This window comes from Carassius gibelio, chromosome A2 (assembly GCF_023724105.1).
Source record: "Carassius gibelio isolate Cgi1373 ecotype wild population from Czech Republic chromosome A2, carGib1.2-hapl.c, whole genome shotgun sequence".
NCBI classification, from domain to species: domain Eukaryota; kingdom Metazoa; phylum Chordata; class Actinopteri; order Cypriniformes; family Cyprinidae; genus Carassius; species Carassius gibelio.
Window position 1 is genome coordinate 29,792,235 of NC_068372.1, and position 21,108 is coordinate 29,813,342.

The 21,108-nt window shown below is 36.3% G+C and overlaps 1 protein-coding gene across 2 annotated transcripts; it reads left to right on the forward strand.

The window, feature by feature from the left end:
• Positions 1-411: 411 nt before the first annotated feature.
• Positions 412-20,160, forward strand: upf1 (UPF1 RNA helicase and ATPase). 2 transcript variants are annotated; one of them, XM_052534723.1, is made up of 24 exons: positions 412-835; positions 2,357-2,493; positions 3,486-3,575; positions 3,667-3,834; positions 4,972-5,152; positions 5,240-5,401; positions 6,287-6,374; positions 6,622-6,720; positions 7,027-7,135; positions 8,354-8,513; positions 8,592-8,710; positions 9,578-9,742; positions 9,907-10,021; positions 10,652-10,795; positions 11,904-12,117; positions 12,883-13,000; positions 13,227-13,383; positions 13,559-13,701; positions 14,499-14,673; positions 14,930-15,011; positions 15,551-15,712; positions 16,391-16,614; positions 16,736-16,858; positions 17,933-20,160. In XM_052534723.1, the coding sequence occupies exons 1-23, from the start codon at positions 665-667 to the stop codon at positions 16,853-16,855; spliced, it is 3,303 nt and encodes a 1,100-aa protein (XP_052390683.1). In that variant the 5' UTR covers positions 412-664; the 3' UTR covers positions 16,856-16,858; positions 17,933-20,160. The 2 variants fall into 2 exon arrangements, with proteins under 2 accessions (XP_052390683.1, XP_052390693.1); XM_052534733.1 differs by having other exon boundaries at positions 475-835; positions 6,287-6,371.
• Positions 20,161-21,108: the final 948 nt, after the last annotated feature.

A 21,108-nucleotide genomic window follows, 5' to 3' on the forward strand; every position in this document is an offset into this window, starting at 1 on the left:
ATTTAGAATTCATAATCATATGTATAATGATTTCCATTTGCCAATATATAATAGTTTCTAATTATAATAATTTATATTTCGTTTTATTACACAGAAAGTATTAAATCACTAGTGAAAAGTTTTATGTGTTTAAAATTGTACAACAGTTTTAGATGGAGCCAATCTTGTCACTTTAGCACATTACACTACACATTCACATAGTGTATTATATTGTCTTTATTTGTACTCTTGCTAAACCAAAGTCGGTCAAAGTGGGTAAAATATTTTTTCATAAAATGCATATAATATTTCAGAAAAGCTAAACCTTTATTTTAAAGAATTTAACATCAATAGAAGCTCTATGATCGTCTGTATTTTCATGACAGCAATTTGTTTACAAAACAAAACAGCTCTTTTCCTGCAAAACAGCGAATGTGTGTAGACGTCAGCGCTGCCGTGCGCTCTACGTCGGTTGCGCTCCCCCGTGACGTCACTCGAGTGGGAGTCGAATCTTCTCCGGAATCGGTCGATTTCATTTCTGCACGAGCTCGTCGCGCGCGCGCGCCGTTTCCTTCGCTTCACTTCGAATCAAAACAAACGTCGCCCGACGCTCCTCGGACGCTCGCATCACTGAGGGATTATTTCTGTTTTCTGCGAAAAGACAGCCAATAAAGCTATAGAAGAGATGAGTGTGGAGGCGTACGGGCCGAGCTCGCAGACGCTCACCTTCCTGGACACGGAGGAAGCGGAGCTGCTCGGGGCCGACACGCAGGGCTCCGAGTTCGAGTTTACCGACTTTACGCTGCCCAGCCAGACCCAAACTCAAGGCCAGACCCAGAGCCAACTCGACAACCAGGTATAAACGTACAAAACACAGAATAAAGCGTTCTTTCATGAGGAACGGTGCGCGTTTGAGTCCAAATATGGCGAGCTAGCAGGCGTTAGCCGCGCGGTAGCGTTAGCAACGAGAGAGCAGGCCGCCTGAGAGAGAGTGTGTGTGTGTGTGTGTGTGTGTTGAGTGAATTTCATTAGTGCTTTAATTTGTAATTTTCTTATAAATTACAAACCAAACCTATTAGCTCTTATGTTGTTAATTGTAGTGATGAAATCTGTTACGTCAGGTCGTTGTTTCGGTTGGTTAACTTAATTAGCTGCAGATCTCAGGTGTGTGTTTGTGTATTCTCAGAGGGACTACGTTGGTGTTAAACTAATTTACTTAAAATATTTAACAGCAGCTTATTCTCAGAGATGGGGTTTCCTTTACAGATGGCTTGAGTTAGCTACAGCTGACAGGTGTGTGTTTGTTTACTGTGTTAATGTTATAATAATGATGTGATGCAGAGGTTTATTAACTGTTTTGGTGTTATGATAACATGCATTATTATTTGATCATCGACACACGTGGTGTTTTGTTTATTGTGGTAGTTTATCTCACATTTACACTGCTGTTCAATAGTTTGGAATGTGTCAGATTTTCTTTTTTAGTTAAAAAAAAAAAAAAAAGAAGTCTCTTCTGCTGATCAAGGCTGCATTTGTTTGATCAGAAATACAGAAAAAAAGAAGAATATTGTGAAATATTATTGGAGTTTAAAATAATGCTTTTCTATTTTAATATATCTTTAAAATGTAATTTATTTATGTGGTGCAAAGCTGTATTTTTCAGCATCATTCCTCCAGTCTTCAGTGTCACATGATCTTAAGAAATCATTTTAATATGCTGATGTTTTGCTGCTTAATTTTTTTTGGAACATATGATATGTTTTTCAGGATTCTTTGATGAAAAAAAATATTTTTTAAAAACAGTGTTTATTTAAAAAATACTCCAATAATATTTCACAATATTAATGTTTTTCTTTTTTCTGATCAAATAAATGCACCCTTGATGAGCAGAATAGACTTCTTTAAAAAAAAAATACAAATCTTACTGATCCCAAACATTTGAACAGCACTGTATATTGATGTTATAATAATGATGTGATGCACTGTAGATGTTTATGAGCTATTTTGGTGTTATAATAACATGCATCTTATCTGACACATGGTATATTGTTTATGGCAGTAGTTTATCTCACATCTGTGTTTCAGAAGGACTTTTATGAACTACACCTGTTTTATAAGAGCACGTTTGATTAGAGAGGTTACTTTTGTATGGTATCTATTATTTACAGCCAGGTGTGTTTTAAATGGAAATGATTTGATTAAATTATGTTTGTTTTAATAATGCTTTATCTGGTGTGATAAATCTTTATCTAAATGTGTTTTTGCTGGTTCAAGTTGCAGATGTGTGTGATTAAAGGGTGAAATGTGCACTGCATTCATTGTACATTTTGATATTTGTTTGTATGGTAGCCTTAAAGGTGAAATGTTTTGCATTCAGGTGAACGGGCCTGATGGTATTCTGCCCAACGGAGAGGACGCAGTGGTAAAGACCAGCCAACTTCTGGCCGAGCTGAACTTTGAGGAGGATGAGGAAGATACTTACTACACTAAAGACTTGCCGGTGCACGCCTGCAGGTACTGATGACACCTGGCCTGATCGCATGCACCATAATCATGTGTCTGCAGCTGTGAGAGCTATACAGTAATGCACAGTTCTCTGAAATACTTGCATCTGATTGGTCACTTCCAGAATTCGGTTTAATTACACTGTGCTGTCTAATTGAGATTTTCCCCAAGCAAATTATTTATACAAAAGATTATGCACCACTCCTCTGATTGTACATTATGCTTGATGTAGGTCTTTTGTTTTTGAGCTAGATATTTATTAGCCAGATTTTAGATTCTAATTAATATGAAAATGATGCATTGAAATGAAAACATTTGAATATATATGAAAATGTAGATATTTTCTATCTACATACACTACCTGTCAGATGTTTGAGTTTTTATTTTAAAGAAATTTGTTTTTATTCAGTGAGGGTGCATTAAATTGATCAAAAGTGACATTACAGGCTTTTCAAATAATTTTATAGAAGAAATATAGGGAAATATTATGTTTAAATATTTTTATATTTGGTTATAATCAAATGTTTTGAATTTTGTGTTCATGAAAGAATCCTAAAAAAATTATTTAGGACAAAGTCCAACCGAACTATGAAGCAGCACAAGTGGTTTCAACATTAATAATAATCAGAAATGTTTCTTGGGCAGCAAATCAGCATATTAGAATGATTTCTGAAGATCATGTGACACCGAAGACTGGAGGAATGATGCTGAAAATACAGCTTTGATCGCAGAAATAAATTGCATATAAAAATGTATTCGCATGAAAAGCAGTTATTTGAAATTGTAATAATATTTCACAATATTACTGTATTTACTGTATTTGTAATCAAATAAATTCAGCCTTGGTGAGTAGAAGAGACAAGGAAGCTTTAATAAATCATACCAACTCTAATTTTTTAAGTGGTAAATGTACTGTGTAGAAGTATAAGCAGAAGAAGTGTGACTATTAGAATGCTTCAGTAATTATTCTGTGGGCTGGTTTTTGTTTTGTGTGTTCGCAGCTACTGTGGCATCCATGATCCAGCATGTGTGGTCTATTGCAACACCAGCAAGAAATGGTTCTGCAACGGCCGCGGGAACACCTCTGGCAGGTGAGTCCACCAAGTTTGTGCTGTTAAATTCAAGCTACTGTGTTGTTAAGGCGCAAAAGCTGATGGTTTTTGGTCACGTTTGTTTTCTCAGTCATATTGTGAACCACTTGGTGAGGGCCAAATGTAAGGAGGTGACTCTGCATAAGGACGGGCCGCTGGGAGAGACGGTTCTGGAGTGCTATAACTGCGGCTGCCGTAATGTCTTCCTGCTTGGCTTCATCCCGGCTAAAGCCGACTCTGTCGTGGTGCTCCTCTGCAGGTACAACTCATCGTCTCCTTTGCAAACCGTTTATTTCATTCCGATTCACAAACTCATATTCAGTAACTATAGGAAAGGTTGTTTTGATTAGGATGAACCAAATCTAAATTGATGTCTTTTAGATGTCTTTTAGTCATTGGTTTAAATAATAACAATAAAAATAGCTTTTTTTACCAGATAGATTTCCCCTTTATGGTTTGTATGTGACACTTTAAGGCTTTTAAACTTAATATTAGATTTTTGCATGTGTGATGGTACAGGCTTACTGAAAATGTGAAATGGGAAAGTCCCTAAAGTTACCCGTATTTTTATTTTTACATAATGAGACTGGGCGTAAGGGTAAGAAGAAACCAGGTTTGTACTTGATGTGTCTCGTGTGCTAGAATAATTGCTTTTAATGTGTTTATATTAGCGTGTTTATAAAAGAATGTTTTATAAATATTTTAATTTTCCTTATATAATTTCGATAAATATTATGTATTAATAAATGCATTTATAAAAACAATGCATTCAATTATTTTCTTTTTCTATAGAGATTGTCCCTCATATTAACTGGATGAATTTTATTTTGTTTAATTTGAGCATTCATGGGTGTACAAACATACCATAATTCAGTTTACATATAGTACTCAATGCAATCATGCAATAAATAATATTTTTCAGTATAAACAAGAACAGTTTCATAATGTTTTTTTTTACATTTTAACAAAAAAAAAAAAAAAAAAAAAAATATATATATATATATATATATATATATATATATATATATATATATATATATATCTTAAAATAAAAATAAAGGTAGAAATAGCAACTATGTACATCCAGGGAAAGAACTTGAGGCCTAATTAAATTCCATTATTTTAAATTCTATTAAATTTCAAGTCATTGAAAGTAATTATTCTATATATTGATCTCCTTCTAGTTACATGATATAAATGCAAATTTTCCAGGAGAATTATTGTTTTTGTAATATTTTATTTTAAATGTTTTGTGTAAATTTAATCACACCACTTGAGGCAAAGAAGGCACAACAATATTTTTTTGCTCTGGTTAATCAGAAGCTGTCAACCATTGCTTATCAAGCATGTGCAGTGCCTCTGTCTCATGGGTGTGTGTGTGTGTGTGTGTGTTCAGGCAGCCGTGTGCCAGTCAGAGCAGTCTGAAGGACATTAATTGGGACAGCTCTCAGTGGCAGCCCCTCATCCAGGACCGCTGCTTCCTGTCCTGGCTGGTGAAGATCCCGTCCGAGCAGGAGCAGCTGAGGGCCCGTCAGATCACGGCACAGCAGATCAATAAACTCGAGGAGCTCTGGAAGGTATCGTGAACTTTCTCATGCATACGAACGCAGTTTTGAGCATCCTATTGTTGTCTGCATGACTCTACGTTCTGTCATGTCGTGCAGGAAAACCCAACAGCGACTCTGGAAGATTTGGAGAAACCTGGAGTGGATGAGGAACCCCAGCACGTTCTTCTACGCTACGAAGATGCCTATCAGTACCAGAACATCTTTGGGCCACTGGTCAAACTAGAGGCTGACTATGACAAGAAACTCAAAGAGTCCCAAGTATGAAAGCCTTTCTGCCTTTCAGCAATTCCCATGGTTGAACTAGTGGAAAATTATGCTGATGAAGACTGTTTTAGTAATTATTTATTTTTTGGTTAACCTGCTGCTTGAACTATGGAGTGCAACAGTGGCCGCCCACTTTTTAAAAACCGAAAGTACTTTTCCCATTCAGTTTCTTCATAGGCAAAATCAATAAATAGTTCAGCCATGAACCAGACCTACAAGTTTATTACAAACTATTCAAATATATCTTAAGATTAAGAAAACTGATTCAATTATTCACAATGCTTCATGGTATTGAGTGCTCACTCTTAGACCAGATTTCTGTTTTTTATTGTAACAGCCTCAGATTTTCGCCAGGAATTTGGCTATTAAACATGATTTCATAAAAATAAAGATAAAATCACGACGAGTTATAGCTAGTACAGATGCACATATTATCACTTTACATTACAGTTTATAGGTCTGTCTAGAAACATTGCAAATTATTGCTAAAAATCTGTAAATTGATGGGATTTTTTATTTCTGGAATATGACTCTTGCAAGCAAAAAAGTTTTATTTTAAAATTCTTTAGAAATAGGGCTGCATACAAAGTATTTAAAGTGCAATTAATTTATCAAATATTGTGATTGCAAATTGAACTGTAAGATATAGTTTTCATATTGGATGAAATTTCATATCCGTGTCTAAAAGGATGTTTATAAATTATATTGTGATTTCATTAATTGTGCATCCACATTGTTTTAATTTTAAATTCTATTTAATCCGTTTAATCAGATATTTGTCCTGATCGTTTCTTGTACCTGAGATTTTATTTTACTACTGCGAATGTTAAAACCTTTGACATTTATTCTGCTTGCTTGTCTCCTGTCTTTTTACTTCAGACTCAAGACAATATAACAGTGAGGTGGGATTTGGGACTGAATAAAAAGCGGATAGCTTATTTCACTCTGCCCAAGACGGATTCAGGTGGTAATAATTACTTTCATCATCTTCTGTGTCTACAAGTGGTTCATATCCATCCCATCCCTAACACCGTGTCCCATGCATCCCTCATCGATGTGTGCACGGACCTGAGTGTGTGTACGCACTCATGTGTGTTTGTGGTGCTGTACTGTGTATGTGATGGATATATAGCTCAATTAGAGGAATTCAAGCATAAATCCACGGGATGTGGTCTCTCTGACTGTGTTTTCTCCGTGTGGGTGTTGTTTATCAGACATGCGACTGATGCAAGGAGACGAGATCTGTCTGCGCTATAAAGGAGACCTGGCTCCGCTGTGGAAAGGGATCGGACACGTCATCAAAGTCCCGGACAGTATCCTTTCAGCAATGATCAAACTCGCTGTTGTCACACAATTGTTCTCTCTTGATAATGTGCTTAGGCATGCATTGCTCAAACTTAGGATTTATGATTTGATAAGCAAACACCCAGAACACTGCACTAGCAACATAATTGCAACCTCTGCATAGCAAAACTCATACAACACACTTGCATCGTGACCGTGAGTTCTGCAAGCACTCATTATATCAGCAGAAAGACAGTAGTGAGTTCTCACTGTGCTGTTTTGATGTACTAGTATCTAAGCATCTATGGTTGATTCCTTAACCGAGACCCTCTCAGATTATGGAGATGAAATCGCCATCGAGCTGCGCAGCAGTGCTGGTGCTCCTGTGGAGGTGCCACATAACTTCCAGGTGGACTTTGTCTGGAAGTCAACATCTTTTGACCGGTTAGTCCTGCTATATCTTTTACTAGTCCTTTAAACTGTTTCCATTTACTTTGCTACATGTAGCTATACAGTATAATTCACCCAAAAATATTAGGAGTAGTTCACTCAACATTTCAAATTCATTTCACTTATTTATTTTCATGTCAATTTAAATTACTCAATTTCTAAATTTAAAAAAATTATTTCGTGCATGCAAATTAAACATTTATGAAAAATGCATGCAAGAGTATTTTAGTACTGAGATGCTACTTTCCTTTGTATTAATATTCTTAATTAGTATTTATTTTTATAATTTAAATGTAAATTTAAAAGTTTTATTAAATTTTTTATTTATTTTTGTTATATATATATATATATATATATATATATTATTATTTTTTTTTGCATATGTCTGTGTAGGTTTTATTCCGGTGTGATTTTTAGTACATGAGGTTAAACTATAAAATGAAATGAGAAATGTTGCCTTCTCAACTAGCTGAAACTAAAATATATTTTGAAATATTTTATTTATATTTTATTATTCCAAAAAAAGAAAATTTTATTTACATGCCTTCATGTTTATCCAAACGTGTTTGTTTTGTATGGGCTGATTAAAATTATGAAGAATACACTGGTTTTATTCATATTTGAAATTAATGTATATTTATATATTTTCCATTTTAATTTTAGTTTTATTATTTATAAAAAAATATGTAAAATAGTTTTTTTGTTTTTGTCATTTTGCATTTTTGTTGGTCCATGTGTTTTTTATAAAAAAAGATTTATATTTTAGTTTGTTATTAAAACTAAATAAAAAAAGACTAATTTGTTGCAACTAACTGAAATAAATGCATAATTTTTTTTTTAAGTTAACACTTTATTTCAAGTAACAGAATTTTTTTTTTTTTTTTTTAGTTTAGTTTAGAATTTAGTTAGTTTAGAATAATAATTATGCAATTAACCATGCCATCACACTCTATGGAGCTTTCCAAATCCAAAAAGATCATAAATGATTGCATAATAAACACATTTTTCACATAAAGCTGTCATATATGACATCTCAAGTTATATAATGCATGAGTCTCACAGACTTCTCCTGAGATTTTTCTGTTTGTCTTTTGCAGGGTTTTTTTTTTTAGTTTAAAAGTTTCAGTCCCGATTATTTGTGACTGTATGAAAAAAAACACCTGTGTTCCAATTATAATTTTCAAATTAACTGTTTTTGTTTGTCTTATGTAGAATGCAGAGCGCCTTGAAGACGTTTGCGGTGGACGAGACCTCGGTGTCCGGCTACATCTACCATAAACTGCTGGGTCACGAGGTGGAGGACGTTATCATTAAATGCCAGCTGCCCAAACGCTTCACTGCGCAGGGCTTGCCAGACCTCAACCACTCGCAGGTACAGAACCGTCCCCTCCTCTGATTCAGCCCTTCGTCTTCAGGTTTCTGAAACTCATCTTGTTTTGGCGTGATGTAGGTTTATGCTGTGAAGACGGTGCTTCAGCGACCCCTGAGTCTGATCCAGGGGCCTCCAGGAACCGGAAAGACTGTCACTTCTGCCACCATCGTCTACCATCTGGCCAGACAGGGCAACGGGTGAGACGCGTTCCCTGATTCTACAGTGCATTATACTCTCAAGTTCATTCATTTAGTTAAAAGGCCACTATATTGAATATTTAATCTCATGTCATTTTATAAATATCTTATAGTTGTAATATTAGGGTCCTAAGATTTCCACAATATGGAAAATATGGAATCTCAATCCAGTATTAAAATGATGCAAAATGTCTGGGAATTTGGTACATTTTTATTTAATAATAAAAAAAAACAAATGTAGAACTGTACCCTTCAAATTTGTCTCTAAAATATAAAATCTCTGAAAGACTACTATTTAAATATGTTAAATATATGAAGTGTTGTTTATAGAAAAAATAAGGTTGAAGAAATTGTGACGCATATTATTATTGTACAGTAGAATAGTTCTCAAAGAGTAATAATAATACATTTAATAATTAATTTTTTGAGGATTGTCGCAGTCATGTTTTGATTATATTTTATGCTATGTTTGATGACCAATGGTTTTTATAATACATATGAATTAAATCATAGATTAAAAACAAACACACATTTTTCTATTATTGTAAAAATTGTATGTTGTTAAAATAAAACAGAATTTGGGGGGAAATAAAACTTGATTTCTTAAGGCCAATATTTTTATATAAATATATATAATAAATTACTGTTAAATTGTATAGATTTCATGATTTCAATAATTACGCATGCTTTTTGATTTGTAAAATTAAATTTTACCTTTAAAACGGATCCAGAATTCATTTTATGCTCAAAAATTAGAAGCGGAAAAAATTGAATCTAGAAAATTGTAAACCGAAAAAAAGTAAATTTGGGGAAAATAGGGCAAAATAATAACGGAGTGTTTGTTTTTGTGTCAATCTCATGGTTTAGTCCGGTTCTGGTTTGTGCTCCGAGTAACATCGCAGTGGATCAGCTGACAGAGAAGATCCATCAGACGGGACTGAAGGTGGTTCGTCTGTGCGCTAAGAGTCGTGAGGCCATCGATTCCCCGGTGTCTTTCCTGGCTCTGCACAATCAGATCCGCAACATGGACAGGTGCAGACTTTTCTGTTCTTAATTTGATCTCTGTGTTTGTGAATGAATGCTTCGGTAAGGCTGGCATTCCCATTATTATCACTCAGATTTAGGGTTGAGATATAAATGCTTTGTAGCGTGGCAGAGATCTTATGAGGACTGATGTGTGTCTGTCTTTTTTGCAGCATGCCAGAGTTGCAGAAACTGCAGCAGCTGAAGGACGAAACTGGCGAGCTGTCGTCTTCTGATGAGAAACGCTACCGAGCTCTCAAACGAACCGCTGAGAGAGAGTTGCTCATGGTAAACCTTAGACACTAAATGCTGGAAAATACACAGCGAAATTACGTTTTTCTGGAGTCTGAAGTTGAGTTTTCAGTGTGTTTATTTATATAAACGCTGCAGGCGGTGGAGCACAATAATGCATAAACAGTTTTCTTTGGCACTGGAAATTCTAAATTTGAATTTTGCACTAAAATATCAAAATTCAAATCATATTCGAATTTAAAATGCATAATTTCAGTTAGGGTGAAGAAAAGCTTTTGGCTTCTCTCCTGAGGCCACAAGAGGGCGCTTCAAGCTAAATATCACTAATGCATGTTTATTCAAAGCATAAGAAAGCATGACTGTGGAAAAAAAAATTTATTTAAAATAATCTTAATAAACCAATTATAGTTAATTAAGTTGGTTAAACAACTATAAACAAAACCGCATCATGTATGCATGCATAGTTAAATGATAGAACGGAACACTGAATGTGAATTTACCCGGGGCTTATAAGGCAGCCTCCTTAATGCACACCTAAAATACAAATGCAATGTTTTTGCATTCGAATGTGGATTTTTATTTTAAATTCGACGAATATTCGAAATTATATATTTTTTTAAAGCCCTACTGGAAAAAGTTCTAATATTCTTTGTCTCTGTCTCTCAGAATGCAGATGTGATCTGCTGCACATGTGTGGGTGCGGGTGACCCTCGTCTGGCTAAGATGCAGTTTCGCTCCATCCTCATCGATGAGAGCACACAGGCCACGGAGCCCGAGTGCATGGTGCCAGTGGTGCTCGGGGCCAAACAGGTGTGTGACAGGACACGCTCACCTTTATCCGATGTTTATTAATCTGTAAACAATTTGCACATTGTGTATGTTAGCACACAGACATTACATGATTTAAATATGCTATGATTTCTAGAAAAGTTGTACCTGAATATAAATCACATCTGGTCAAAATTGCAGTGTTGAGAGAAAAAACAGACAAGTCGCATTTTATGATTACATTCAGAAATAATGCAAAATTCTGGTAAATAAAACCCAATGTGTTTTAGTTTCATACACTTCACAAAGAATCTTTCACATTTAATCAGGTGAATTTACCTGACAAAATATTAACATAATAAAAACTAAATTAGTAAAGTTTTACCCTCAATTAAATTGAAAACAGAAAACTAAAAAACACTGCATTTAATCCAATCCTTGTATTCACATATATTTATGACACACATTTACTAAGTTCAAAAAACAATGATCGCCAATGATTTCTGATATTTTTTAGTAAAAATATATCAACTACAGTGTTTTCTGCTTTAACACTTTAAATGACGTGATATAGAGATTAAAAGTGAGCGAAAGGAAGAACATAAATTTTTCTATAAATGTTAAGTTAATTTCAGTACGAAAGTCACTTTGGATTATTTAAAAATACAAATCCCTTTACGTTTCTTATGCCGTATTTTTCGGACTATAAGTCGCACCTGAGTATATGTGGCATCAGTCCGAAAACACGTTATAATGAGGAAAAAAAACATATATAAGTCGCAATGGACTATAAGTCGCATTTATTTAGAACCAATAGAAAACATTACCGTCTACAGCCACGAGAGGGCGCTCTATGTGTTCAGTGTAGACTACAGGAGAACTGAGCAGCATAGAGTGCCCTCTGGCGGCCGGAGACGGTAATGTTTCTCTTGGTTCATTTTTCTTGGTTCAGGTCAAATTAATTTTGATAAATAAGTTGCACCCGACTATAAGTCACAGGACCAGCCAAACTATGAAAAAAAGTGCGACTTATAGTCCGGAAAATACGGTTATAAAAAAGGTGACTTATGTTCCAGAAAATCCAGTACTTTAAATCTGTGTGACTGTAAATGATCTGTTTAGTAAGTGTACCGTCTTCTCCCTCTGAAAGCTGATTCTGGTGGGTGACCACTGTCAGCTGGGTCCTGTGGTCATGTGTAAGAAGGCAGCTAAAGCAGGTCTGTCTCAGTCTCTGTTTGAGAGGCTGGTGGTCCTGGGCATCAGGCCCATCCGTCTGCAGGTGCAGTACCGCATGCACCCGGCCCTCAGCGCCTTCCCTTCAAACATCTTCTACGAGGGCTCTCTGCAGAACGGAGTCACCGCTGGTACGGCATCTCAACTTATTCAGTGTTTGTTTAAAATTAACTTGTGTTGATATTGAATTAAAAAGGTCATGAACTGCCTTTTGATTATTTTGTGCTGTTCTCTGAGGTCCACTTATAATGTTAATATTATTAAAAACATCATAATTCAGAAAACAATGTTCTTAGAACGTTTCCTCTCAACATTATGAGAATGTATCTCATAGTAATAATGTCAGGGACGTTCCATTGACAGAATTTTAAGCACAGGCCTATTTGTTCCAACACTGACATGATATTTCAACATCATATGACCCCTTTAAAGGGACAGTTCACTCAAAAATAAGTTACCCCATGATTTTCTCTTCTTCAAGCCATCCTAGATCTATATGACTTTCTTCTTTCAGACGAACACAATCAGAGTTACTTTAAAATATTTATAGATATCTTTCTTATACAAATGCATCGCTTCGCTTCAGACGACCTTTATTAACCCTCGGGCGCCATGTGGAGCTCTTTTTATGATTAATGGATGCAGTTTATTTTGGTTCAAAATCTCATCACCCATTCACTGCCATTATAAAATTGGGAAGATCCAGGACATCCCATAGGTATTTGTCTGAAAGAAGAAAGTCAAATACACCTAGAATGGCTTGAAGGTGAGAAAATCATGGGGTAATTTTCATTTTTGGGTGTACTATGCCTTTAAATTCAGTTTAGATAGAGTTGTTTAGTTATATAGAGATTATATTCTGTGTGTCACGTTGGTGATGTTCTGTTGTTCTCCAGCTGATCGCATCAAGAAAGGCTTTGACTTTCAGTGGCCTCAGCCCGATAAGCCCATGTTTTTCTACGTGACCCAGGGCCAAGAGGAGATCGCGAGCTCTGGCACCTCTTATCTCAACAGGTAGATCTAAACATCCCACTCTCAACACAAATATCAGATGCATGTTGCACACAAAATGCTTTCTCAGAACAGCAAGGCTCATTGTGATAGGCTGGCTTTGTGCAGAACTGATTCAAAAAAAGTCAAAACCTTTGAAAATCCATAAGCTTATTAATAAATGCTCCTTACCAGCATTAGATGAAGTTTATTCAAAGGGCCAGTCTGATACAATCATCTCTGTGTTCAGGACTGAGGCGTCTAATGTGGAGAAGATCACAACCCGTCTGCTGAAGGCCGGAGCCAAACCTGACCAGATCGGCATCATTACACCCTACGAGGGCCAGCGCTCTTACCTGGTGCAGTACATGCAGTTCAGCGGCTCTCTGCACACCAAACTATACCAGGTACAGATCTGTTACATACGTTTACTCTAAACCCTCACTTAGGGTGTCAAAAAAAAGCGCGTTTTGGTGAAAGATAGATTTACTGTAGTAGTGGCTCTTTTTAATGGCTGTTTGTCATCCAGTATCACGCTGCAGCGTGTCAGAGTAATGTATTGATGCGTGTGTGTGTCTACAGGAGGTGGAGATCGCCAGCGTGGATGCGTTCCAGGGCAGAGAGAAGGACTTCATCATCCTGTCTTGTGTCAGAGCTAATGAGCACCAGGGCATCGGCTTCCTGAACGACCCACGGCGTCTCAATGTGGCGCTAACCAGAGCCAGGTAACAAAAGCAGACTCTTAGAGAATGGAGGGAATTTCCATTCAGAATCATTCAAGAGTCTGTATGCACTGCACAGAATCCAGTCATAAAATGGAATTTATTACCCTGGAATGTCTCAGAATTTGACTTAATCAACATAATCAAATTGCAGGGTAGTGTTTGTGTATATTAAACCAGAAAGAGACTGCTGTTTAGAATCTAGAGCTGCTCTGAGAGAAAACTGTCATCACATACACACACAAACTCAAAGCTCTTCACTAGAACCCACCAGTAATTTGAAGAAATTAGGAAAGTTAAATTACTTAATTTAATTTACGTAACTTAATGCAGAGTATATGTTCTTAAAGTAATGATAAAAACAAATTATTTTATTAAAACATTTTTAAAAAATGTTTACATTTAAACTGTAAACCTCTGATGTGCAATGTCAAAAAATAAAAGGAACCGTTAAATGTTAAAATTTGATTATATTTTAAAAAGTAAAACTATTTAAATGAAATTTGATTGCTATGGTTTTTGATAATAAATTTGCATTCAATCATAAAACACAGAATCCAGAAAAAGTAGGGCAGTGGTATTGCTAAAATTTTAATTAATTCTGAATTCGATAGACATGCTTTTTGATTATTAACATGCATTAAAATATTCAACTGGAATCCAGAATTTTTTTTTTTTTTTTTTTTATGTATATTGCGTATGTTATATTTATTTGTGCATATTTTATGCATTTTTGGAAAAAAAGCTGATTTATAAAATGTTTTCCTTGTGTGTGTTTGTGTGCGTGTGTGTGTGTGCAGATATGGCGTGATCATTGTGGGCAACCCTAAGGCTCTGTCCAAGCAGCCTCTGTGGAACCACCTGCTCAACTACTACAAGGAGCAGAAGGTTCTGGTGGAAGGACCGCTCAACAACCTGAGAGAGAGCCTCATGCAGTTCAGCAAACCACGCAAGCTGGTCAACACCATCAACCCTGTGAGTAACACACACACACAGTCACAGTCAGGGCTTCTTCTGGCTCTTTTTCATGCTGATTCACATGCACGGCTGTACATGCATGCAAAGCTGCTTAATTATAAGTGCATTTAAAAATAAGCATTGCATTAATAGTGCTTCTGTATTAGTGCTTTCTTATGCATCTGTAGCATTACATTCACCACCAAGATAACAAAAAAATTTATAAGCATAAGTCGCAAAATGCTTCTCCTAATAGTGTAAATGTGTGTTTCAGGGAGCCCGTTTCATGAGTACTGCCATGTATGACGCGAGAGAGGCCATGATTCCTGGATCTGTGTATGATCGCAGCAGCACTGGTGAGAAAACCATCACATAACCATTGCTCATGTCTCACTGCAGTTGTAGTTAGTTCTAATTTAGTTTCTTATTTTTCCTGTATCTCAACGTATAAATTAATTTAATTGGTTAGTTTAAGCATCAACCAGATGAATCCACTTCTATTCGGTTATATTTAACTAAATAAATAAATATAATATATAATTGAAATAAACAAACTTTTACAAAACATATTTAACTAAAACATTTTAAGCAAAAGCGAATAAAGAAAACACGAAATAATATTATATATATATATATATATATATATATATATATATATATATATATATATATATATATATATAATATAAAAGAAAAAAAAAATGTAATTGTAATTTATATACAAATTCTAAAATGAATATGAAAAATATAAAACACAGTTCAAAATAGAAACAAAAATCATAATAATGTATCGATGATAATATAATAACACTGTTATTTCATGATGGACCTGCTTTAGTAATGCTTATTTGTGACAAATATTGTAATGTAATTTGTCACTCGTTTGTCTTTGCAGGGCGTCCTTCTAATATGTACTTCCAGACTCATGACCAGGTCGGTATGATCGGGACGGGGCCGAACCCCATGGGCTCCATGAACATCCCCATCCCGTTCAATCTGATGATGCCTCCCATGCCTCCGCCTGGGTACCTGGGACAGGTGAACGGACCCGCAGCCGGTGAGAGAAAACCCCAAAACACTCCATTAAGACACCTTGACTAACATTAGAAGCAGTGTTGGGGGGTAACGTATTACAAGTAATGTAAGTTACATAATCAGATTACTTTTTCAAGTAACTAGTAAAGTAATGCATTACTTTTTCATTTACATCCGCCAGTTACTTTGTTTTCCCATGTACTGACAAGTCTCCTGGAAGTACAGAGGGGTACATGAAGTTTTAGACTTAATGTGAATGTGCATTAATTCATCCTACAGATTTAGTATTCATCAAAATGAATTAAAACGGTGAAATACAAACTCGGAATATGACGCAAACCAGAAATAATTAAATATGTAAAATAGCACAAATGTATCTAATCCATTTTATTAACTAATATCTTTGCTGCTTTCCTTTGATGATCCAGTTTAAACATACTAACTTAGCAAAAATGACTTTAGATAAACTAACTATTGTGCTTCATTGTTTGGAACGCATTACGCTCCATGAAAAGTAACGTAATTAGTTGCTTTTTTTCAGGGAATAAGACAATATTGTAATGCATTACTTTCAAAAGTAACTTTCCCCAACACTGATTAGAAGTGAACTCTATTTGGCTCCTTTAATGAGTTTAGCTACATGTGAAGGTTGAAGCGGGAATCAGGAATATTAATCAGTTCTCTCTCTCTCTGTTTACAGGTCGTGGTGCTCCTAAAGGAAAGACCGGGGGTCGTGGAGGTCGTCAGAGGAACCGTGGCACCGGTAATCACGGCAGCGGTCAGGCCAACATGCCGAACAGCCAGGCCAGTCAGGATCTAGTGTCCCAGCCCTTCTCTCAGGGTCCACTGACCCAGGGCTACATCACCATGAGCCAGCCGTCACAGATGAGCCAGCCTGGACTGTCCCAGCCCGAGCTCTCTCAGGTGATCTCACATCACCACATTTGAGTGGGATGCTATAAGCCTCTCGAGTCTGGGTCGAAGCTACCTTGTTTTGGTAATCCTAAAGTTTTAAATTCAGTGTTTGGTCGTTTGTGTGAAACAGGATAGCTACCTGGGTGATGAGTTCAAATCCCAGATGGACGTGGCGCTTTCCCAGGATTCCACCTACCAAGGAGAACGGGCATATCAACACGGAGGAGTGACTGGACTCTCACAGTACTAGAGTGTAAGACGACACACACACACACACACACACACACACATCTTACAAGACCACACATACACTCCCGTTCAAATGTTTGGAGTCGGAAGGCTTTTTGAAACAACGTAACCTTGACTCATTAAACAGATCAAAAGTAACAGTAAAGACATTTGGAATGTTACAAAGATTCTATTTCAAATAAATGCTGTTCTTTTGATCTTTCTGTTCATCTGTGAATCCTGAAACATTTATGCATCACGGTTTAGACAAAAATGTTTCTTGAGCAGCCAATCAGAATATTAGAATGATTTCTGAATAAATACTATATAGACATAAAAAATACAAATAAGTAAAATGATTAAAATACCATTAACTATTACATTAAAAATAATTTATAACGATTATAGAAATAAAAGAAAAATAATAAAAATTACTAAAACTAACTAAAATTAAAAACAAAATCTAAAAATTAAAGAAACTATATTAAGTTTTTATGTTTATAATAAATTTAAACTAATACGAATTAAAGAAAAACGCAAAAAAGTTACTAAAACTAAATTTTATAATCTAAAAAATGACCTCAGTGAAGCCCAGTTTTAAAACCTGATGTTTTTGGTTCAATTTAAAAACAGTAGCTAATTAGTTTACAATAGCATCTTTGTGTGTATGTTTTTCTACTTATCTACCCTCTACGAACACCTTGACAATTGAATCGCCATTGGCTAGTAAATATTTTAGTTTACTCGCCAGACTGATTGATATATATATATATATATATATATATATATATATATATATATATATATGTATATATATATATATGTATGTGTGTGTGTGAGAGAAAGCGACGGTGATTTGTGCGCCTTCACACTAGAGTTTACGGTGCCTACATCAAAAACAGGTTATCTGAGAAGTTATTAGACATTGGCTAATGTTAGATATCATTTATTCGCCAGAATGAAGATTTAGTCACAATGTAGAAAGTTGTATATTTAGCTCCAGTTTGCTTTTTTCTAGCCATTTATGAATGGAGAACCACCTCATGTGTGTAAGTCCCCCATTGCTAACGCTGTTGTGTTTCTCCGTCTGTGTCCGCAGGTTGTTGGAACAGGAGCTAGGCCTGTGCTGTGCTTAGTTCATCAGCATTTTAAATATGGGTAAATATAAAAAAAGAACAAACATGGATGCCCGTTTACCACTGTTACAACTGAAGCACCATGGTGTGAGAGCAACAGGAGAGAATCAAACCAATCACAGGAGGGAGTAAAGCTGGACAGGACGAACGAGATCGTGTGAGTGGCGGACTACACATCCACCATTCGTTGAGGAGAGGGGAGACGCAGTGTTAGGAGGAGACCAAACACGAGATCTTCGATCTGCAACTCTGCAGCGTGAAGGAGGCTCCTGGAGCGCAAGGGACCCTTCCCGGCCTCCTCTCTCTCTCTCTCTCTCTCTCTCTCTCTCTCTCTCTCTCTCTCGAGCCGGGCTGCCGACGTCAGCCTCAGGCCTTGCCCTGTCAACAGAGACGGAGCCAAGATGAAGTTCTCTTAAAACTACCTGCAGAAACCACGCTTGCTCTGTCGTCTCCACGAGCTGAGAGAGGGGGTGACGTATTTAAAGTAATTACAAACGCTTTCCAAGCAGCTGATTTCCGGGAAAATAAAGAGTGCCCCTCAAAGTTGACATCTGACATTCGGGTTCTACCACCGCACATCTTTGAGAGAACGGACGCTTGTGGGAAGAGTTTTCACGGTTTGTTTCATTCGCTTCGGAGCGCCTCTCGTCTCCAACCAAGGTGCTAGGACACTCTGAAGGACGATTCAACTTTGAGGAAAGGGTAACAAACGGAGGGCCTGTCACATCTCGTCTGCTCTCCGCTAGGTGATTTGGGTTAGAAATGGCTTTGGGATATTTCTTTTTTTTTTTTTCTTTTAAATTCCTTTTTGTCCCCTGCCGAAGGGATCTATCCTTTCCTATTTCCCTCTGTTTTAAAATGTTTTTTGTTCGACTAGAATAAAAGCAGTCAAGTAGAACCGCTCTATTTAGCTTTGCTTGATTTAAATGTGGCTTAAAAATCAATCCAGATCACCCGGATCTGTGTGTCGGGAACGTCGTCGGAAATCTGGTGAAACTTCTGTTCGATGTAACATGTCAATCACAGCAAACTCCTCCCACTGCTATTCTGTCCAATCAGATGAAACCCGATCATCTGAATCTTTTCTATTTGGTACGAGACAGATGTGTCAATCACAGTAGACCCCTCCCACTGCTATGCTGTCCAATCAGGACGCAGTCGTATTGTTGTTGCGTCTCAGAGACCGCCGCACAGACAGGTGAGATTCTCGCTGTTTTAGTGTCTGACTTTAAGAGGCTCGTCTTGCACTCTTGCGTTATGATGTCAGAGAGAGCGGGCGTTTTTTACGCTCCCAACAGATGTGTGTGTGTGTGTGTGTTTCCTCCTCCATTATTATTTGTGTTGTGGTAGATTGTAGTTTTGCATTTCCCCCATTCTAGTTGCTTTTTCCTCCTCTTCTTAGTAGCTTGTATTTTTATTTGTATGCAATCTGACGTGAAGTTCTCAGTGTGGAAATTGCTCAAGTTTCTTTGGTTTCGACGGACCCATTCAGAGTTTTACGGCAGCTTTTAACATCTTTTCCGACCGATCCAGTCGCCTCAACTTTGTACTTTTACTTTAAAGTGTTTGTACCTTGATGTTACTCCACACTTGCAGCCCTTTAGACTTTAATATTACCCAAGTACCACCACTCGCATTTTATACCATCGAGCACAAGATGTATTTTGAGTTCTCTTTTTTTTTTTTTTTTTTTTTGCCCACAAGACAATCATGATTCGTTCATAACCAAGGTCGCAAAAATGTTGATGCGACTGATATATTCAGACTTTTCCAATGTTAACCTCTGATTTTAGAATTAACTCATTCTCTGAAAATCCTTGAACAGGTTTAGTTTTCACATTTCATACTTCATTTGTTAACGTCAGTGCTCGGATTTGATATGACATCAGCCAAATGTTTTCCAATCAGATCCTAACATCCACAACAAGGCCAAGGTGATCCACAGCCATGCGTTCTGGTTATTATCGAGTGTGAAGAGACTGGGATATTCTGAGGGTCTGCTGCGAAAGTTGCTTCAGATTTCATTGAAATCTACAACACATTTAAATGCTTTAACTTGCAGTGAAGAGGAACGTTGGATAAACATCAGGATATGAAGTATAATTCAGGATTTTGTTTTGTGGAAAAAGTTTCCACCCCCACGATATGTACTTCTTGTAACGTTATGAATAAATGTTGATTTCTTTCACCAGATGCAGTTCTTCATTGTCTTGTGAATTATCTATTATGAAGCTTAAATATTGAATATGCATGCCAGTTTCTACCACAGAATTAAAAAATGCAAATAAAATTCCAACTTCTTTTTTTTTTTTTTTACTTTCATTGCATATTTAAATTGCTGTGTCCTAGATTACAGTTCACTTCTGGCATTTACTTTCTTTTCCCAAACTGATTTCTTGTGGTCTCAATTTAGTTGAAGTGAAAATTAGAAAAGGTTTTGCTCGATGCAAAAGTCTTTCAGATATTTGTATTAATTGCAGAAACTCCCTGCTGTAATGTGTCATCCTCTTTAGTGATAGAGCAGGTCTGATGTGGCGTTTTCATCGATCACACATTAAACCTACTGTGCTTTTTATCTAAGGTCACACAAGGTCAGACTTAATTATTGGACGTTGAATTAGTTTGACACACTCTTATTACATGTTACTTGCTGTTACACCTTATGAAAGGTCCACTCACACACATATGTATTATATTTGCATATATATATATATATATATATATATATATATATATATATAAAAATACAAATCATGGCTGTCCCTTCACTATGAAGAACCTTTTATGAAGGGTTTTTTTTTTCTGAAAAATGCTTTGTTTCTATTATCATAACACCATAGACTGTGTGTGTGTGTGTGTGTGTATATATATATATATATATATATATATATATATATATATATATATATATTATACCCGTATTTTTCGGATTATAAATCGCACCTGAGTATAAGTCGCATCAGTCCAAAAATACGTCATGACGAGGAAAAAAACATAAGTCGCACTGAACTATAAGTCGCATTTATTTAGAACCAAGAACCAAGAGAAAACATTACCGTCTACAGCCGCGAGAGGGCGCTCCATGATTTCAGTGAATGCTACAGGAGCACTGAGCAGCATAGAGCGCCCTCTGGCGGCT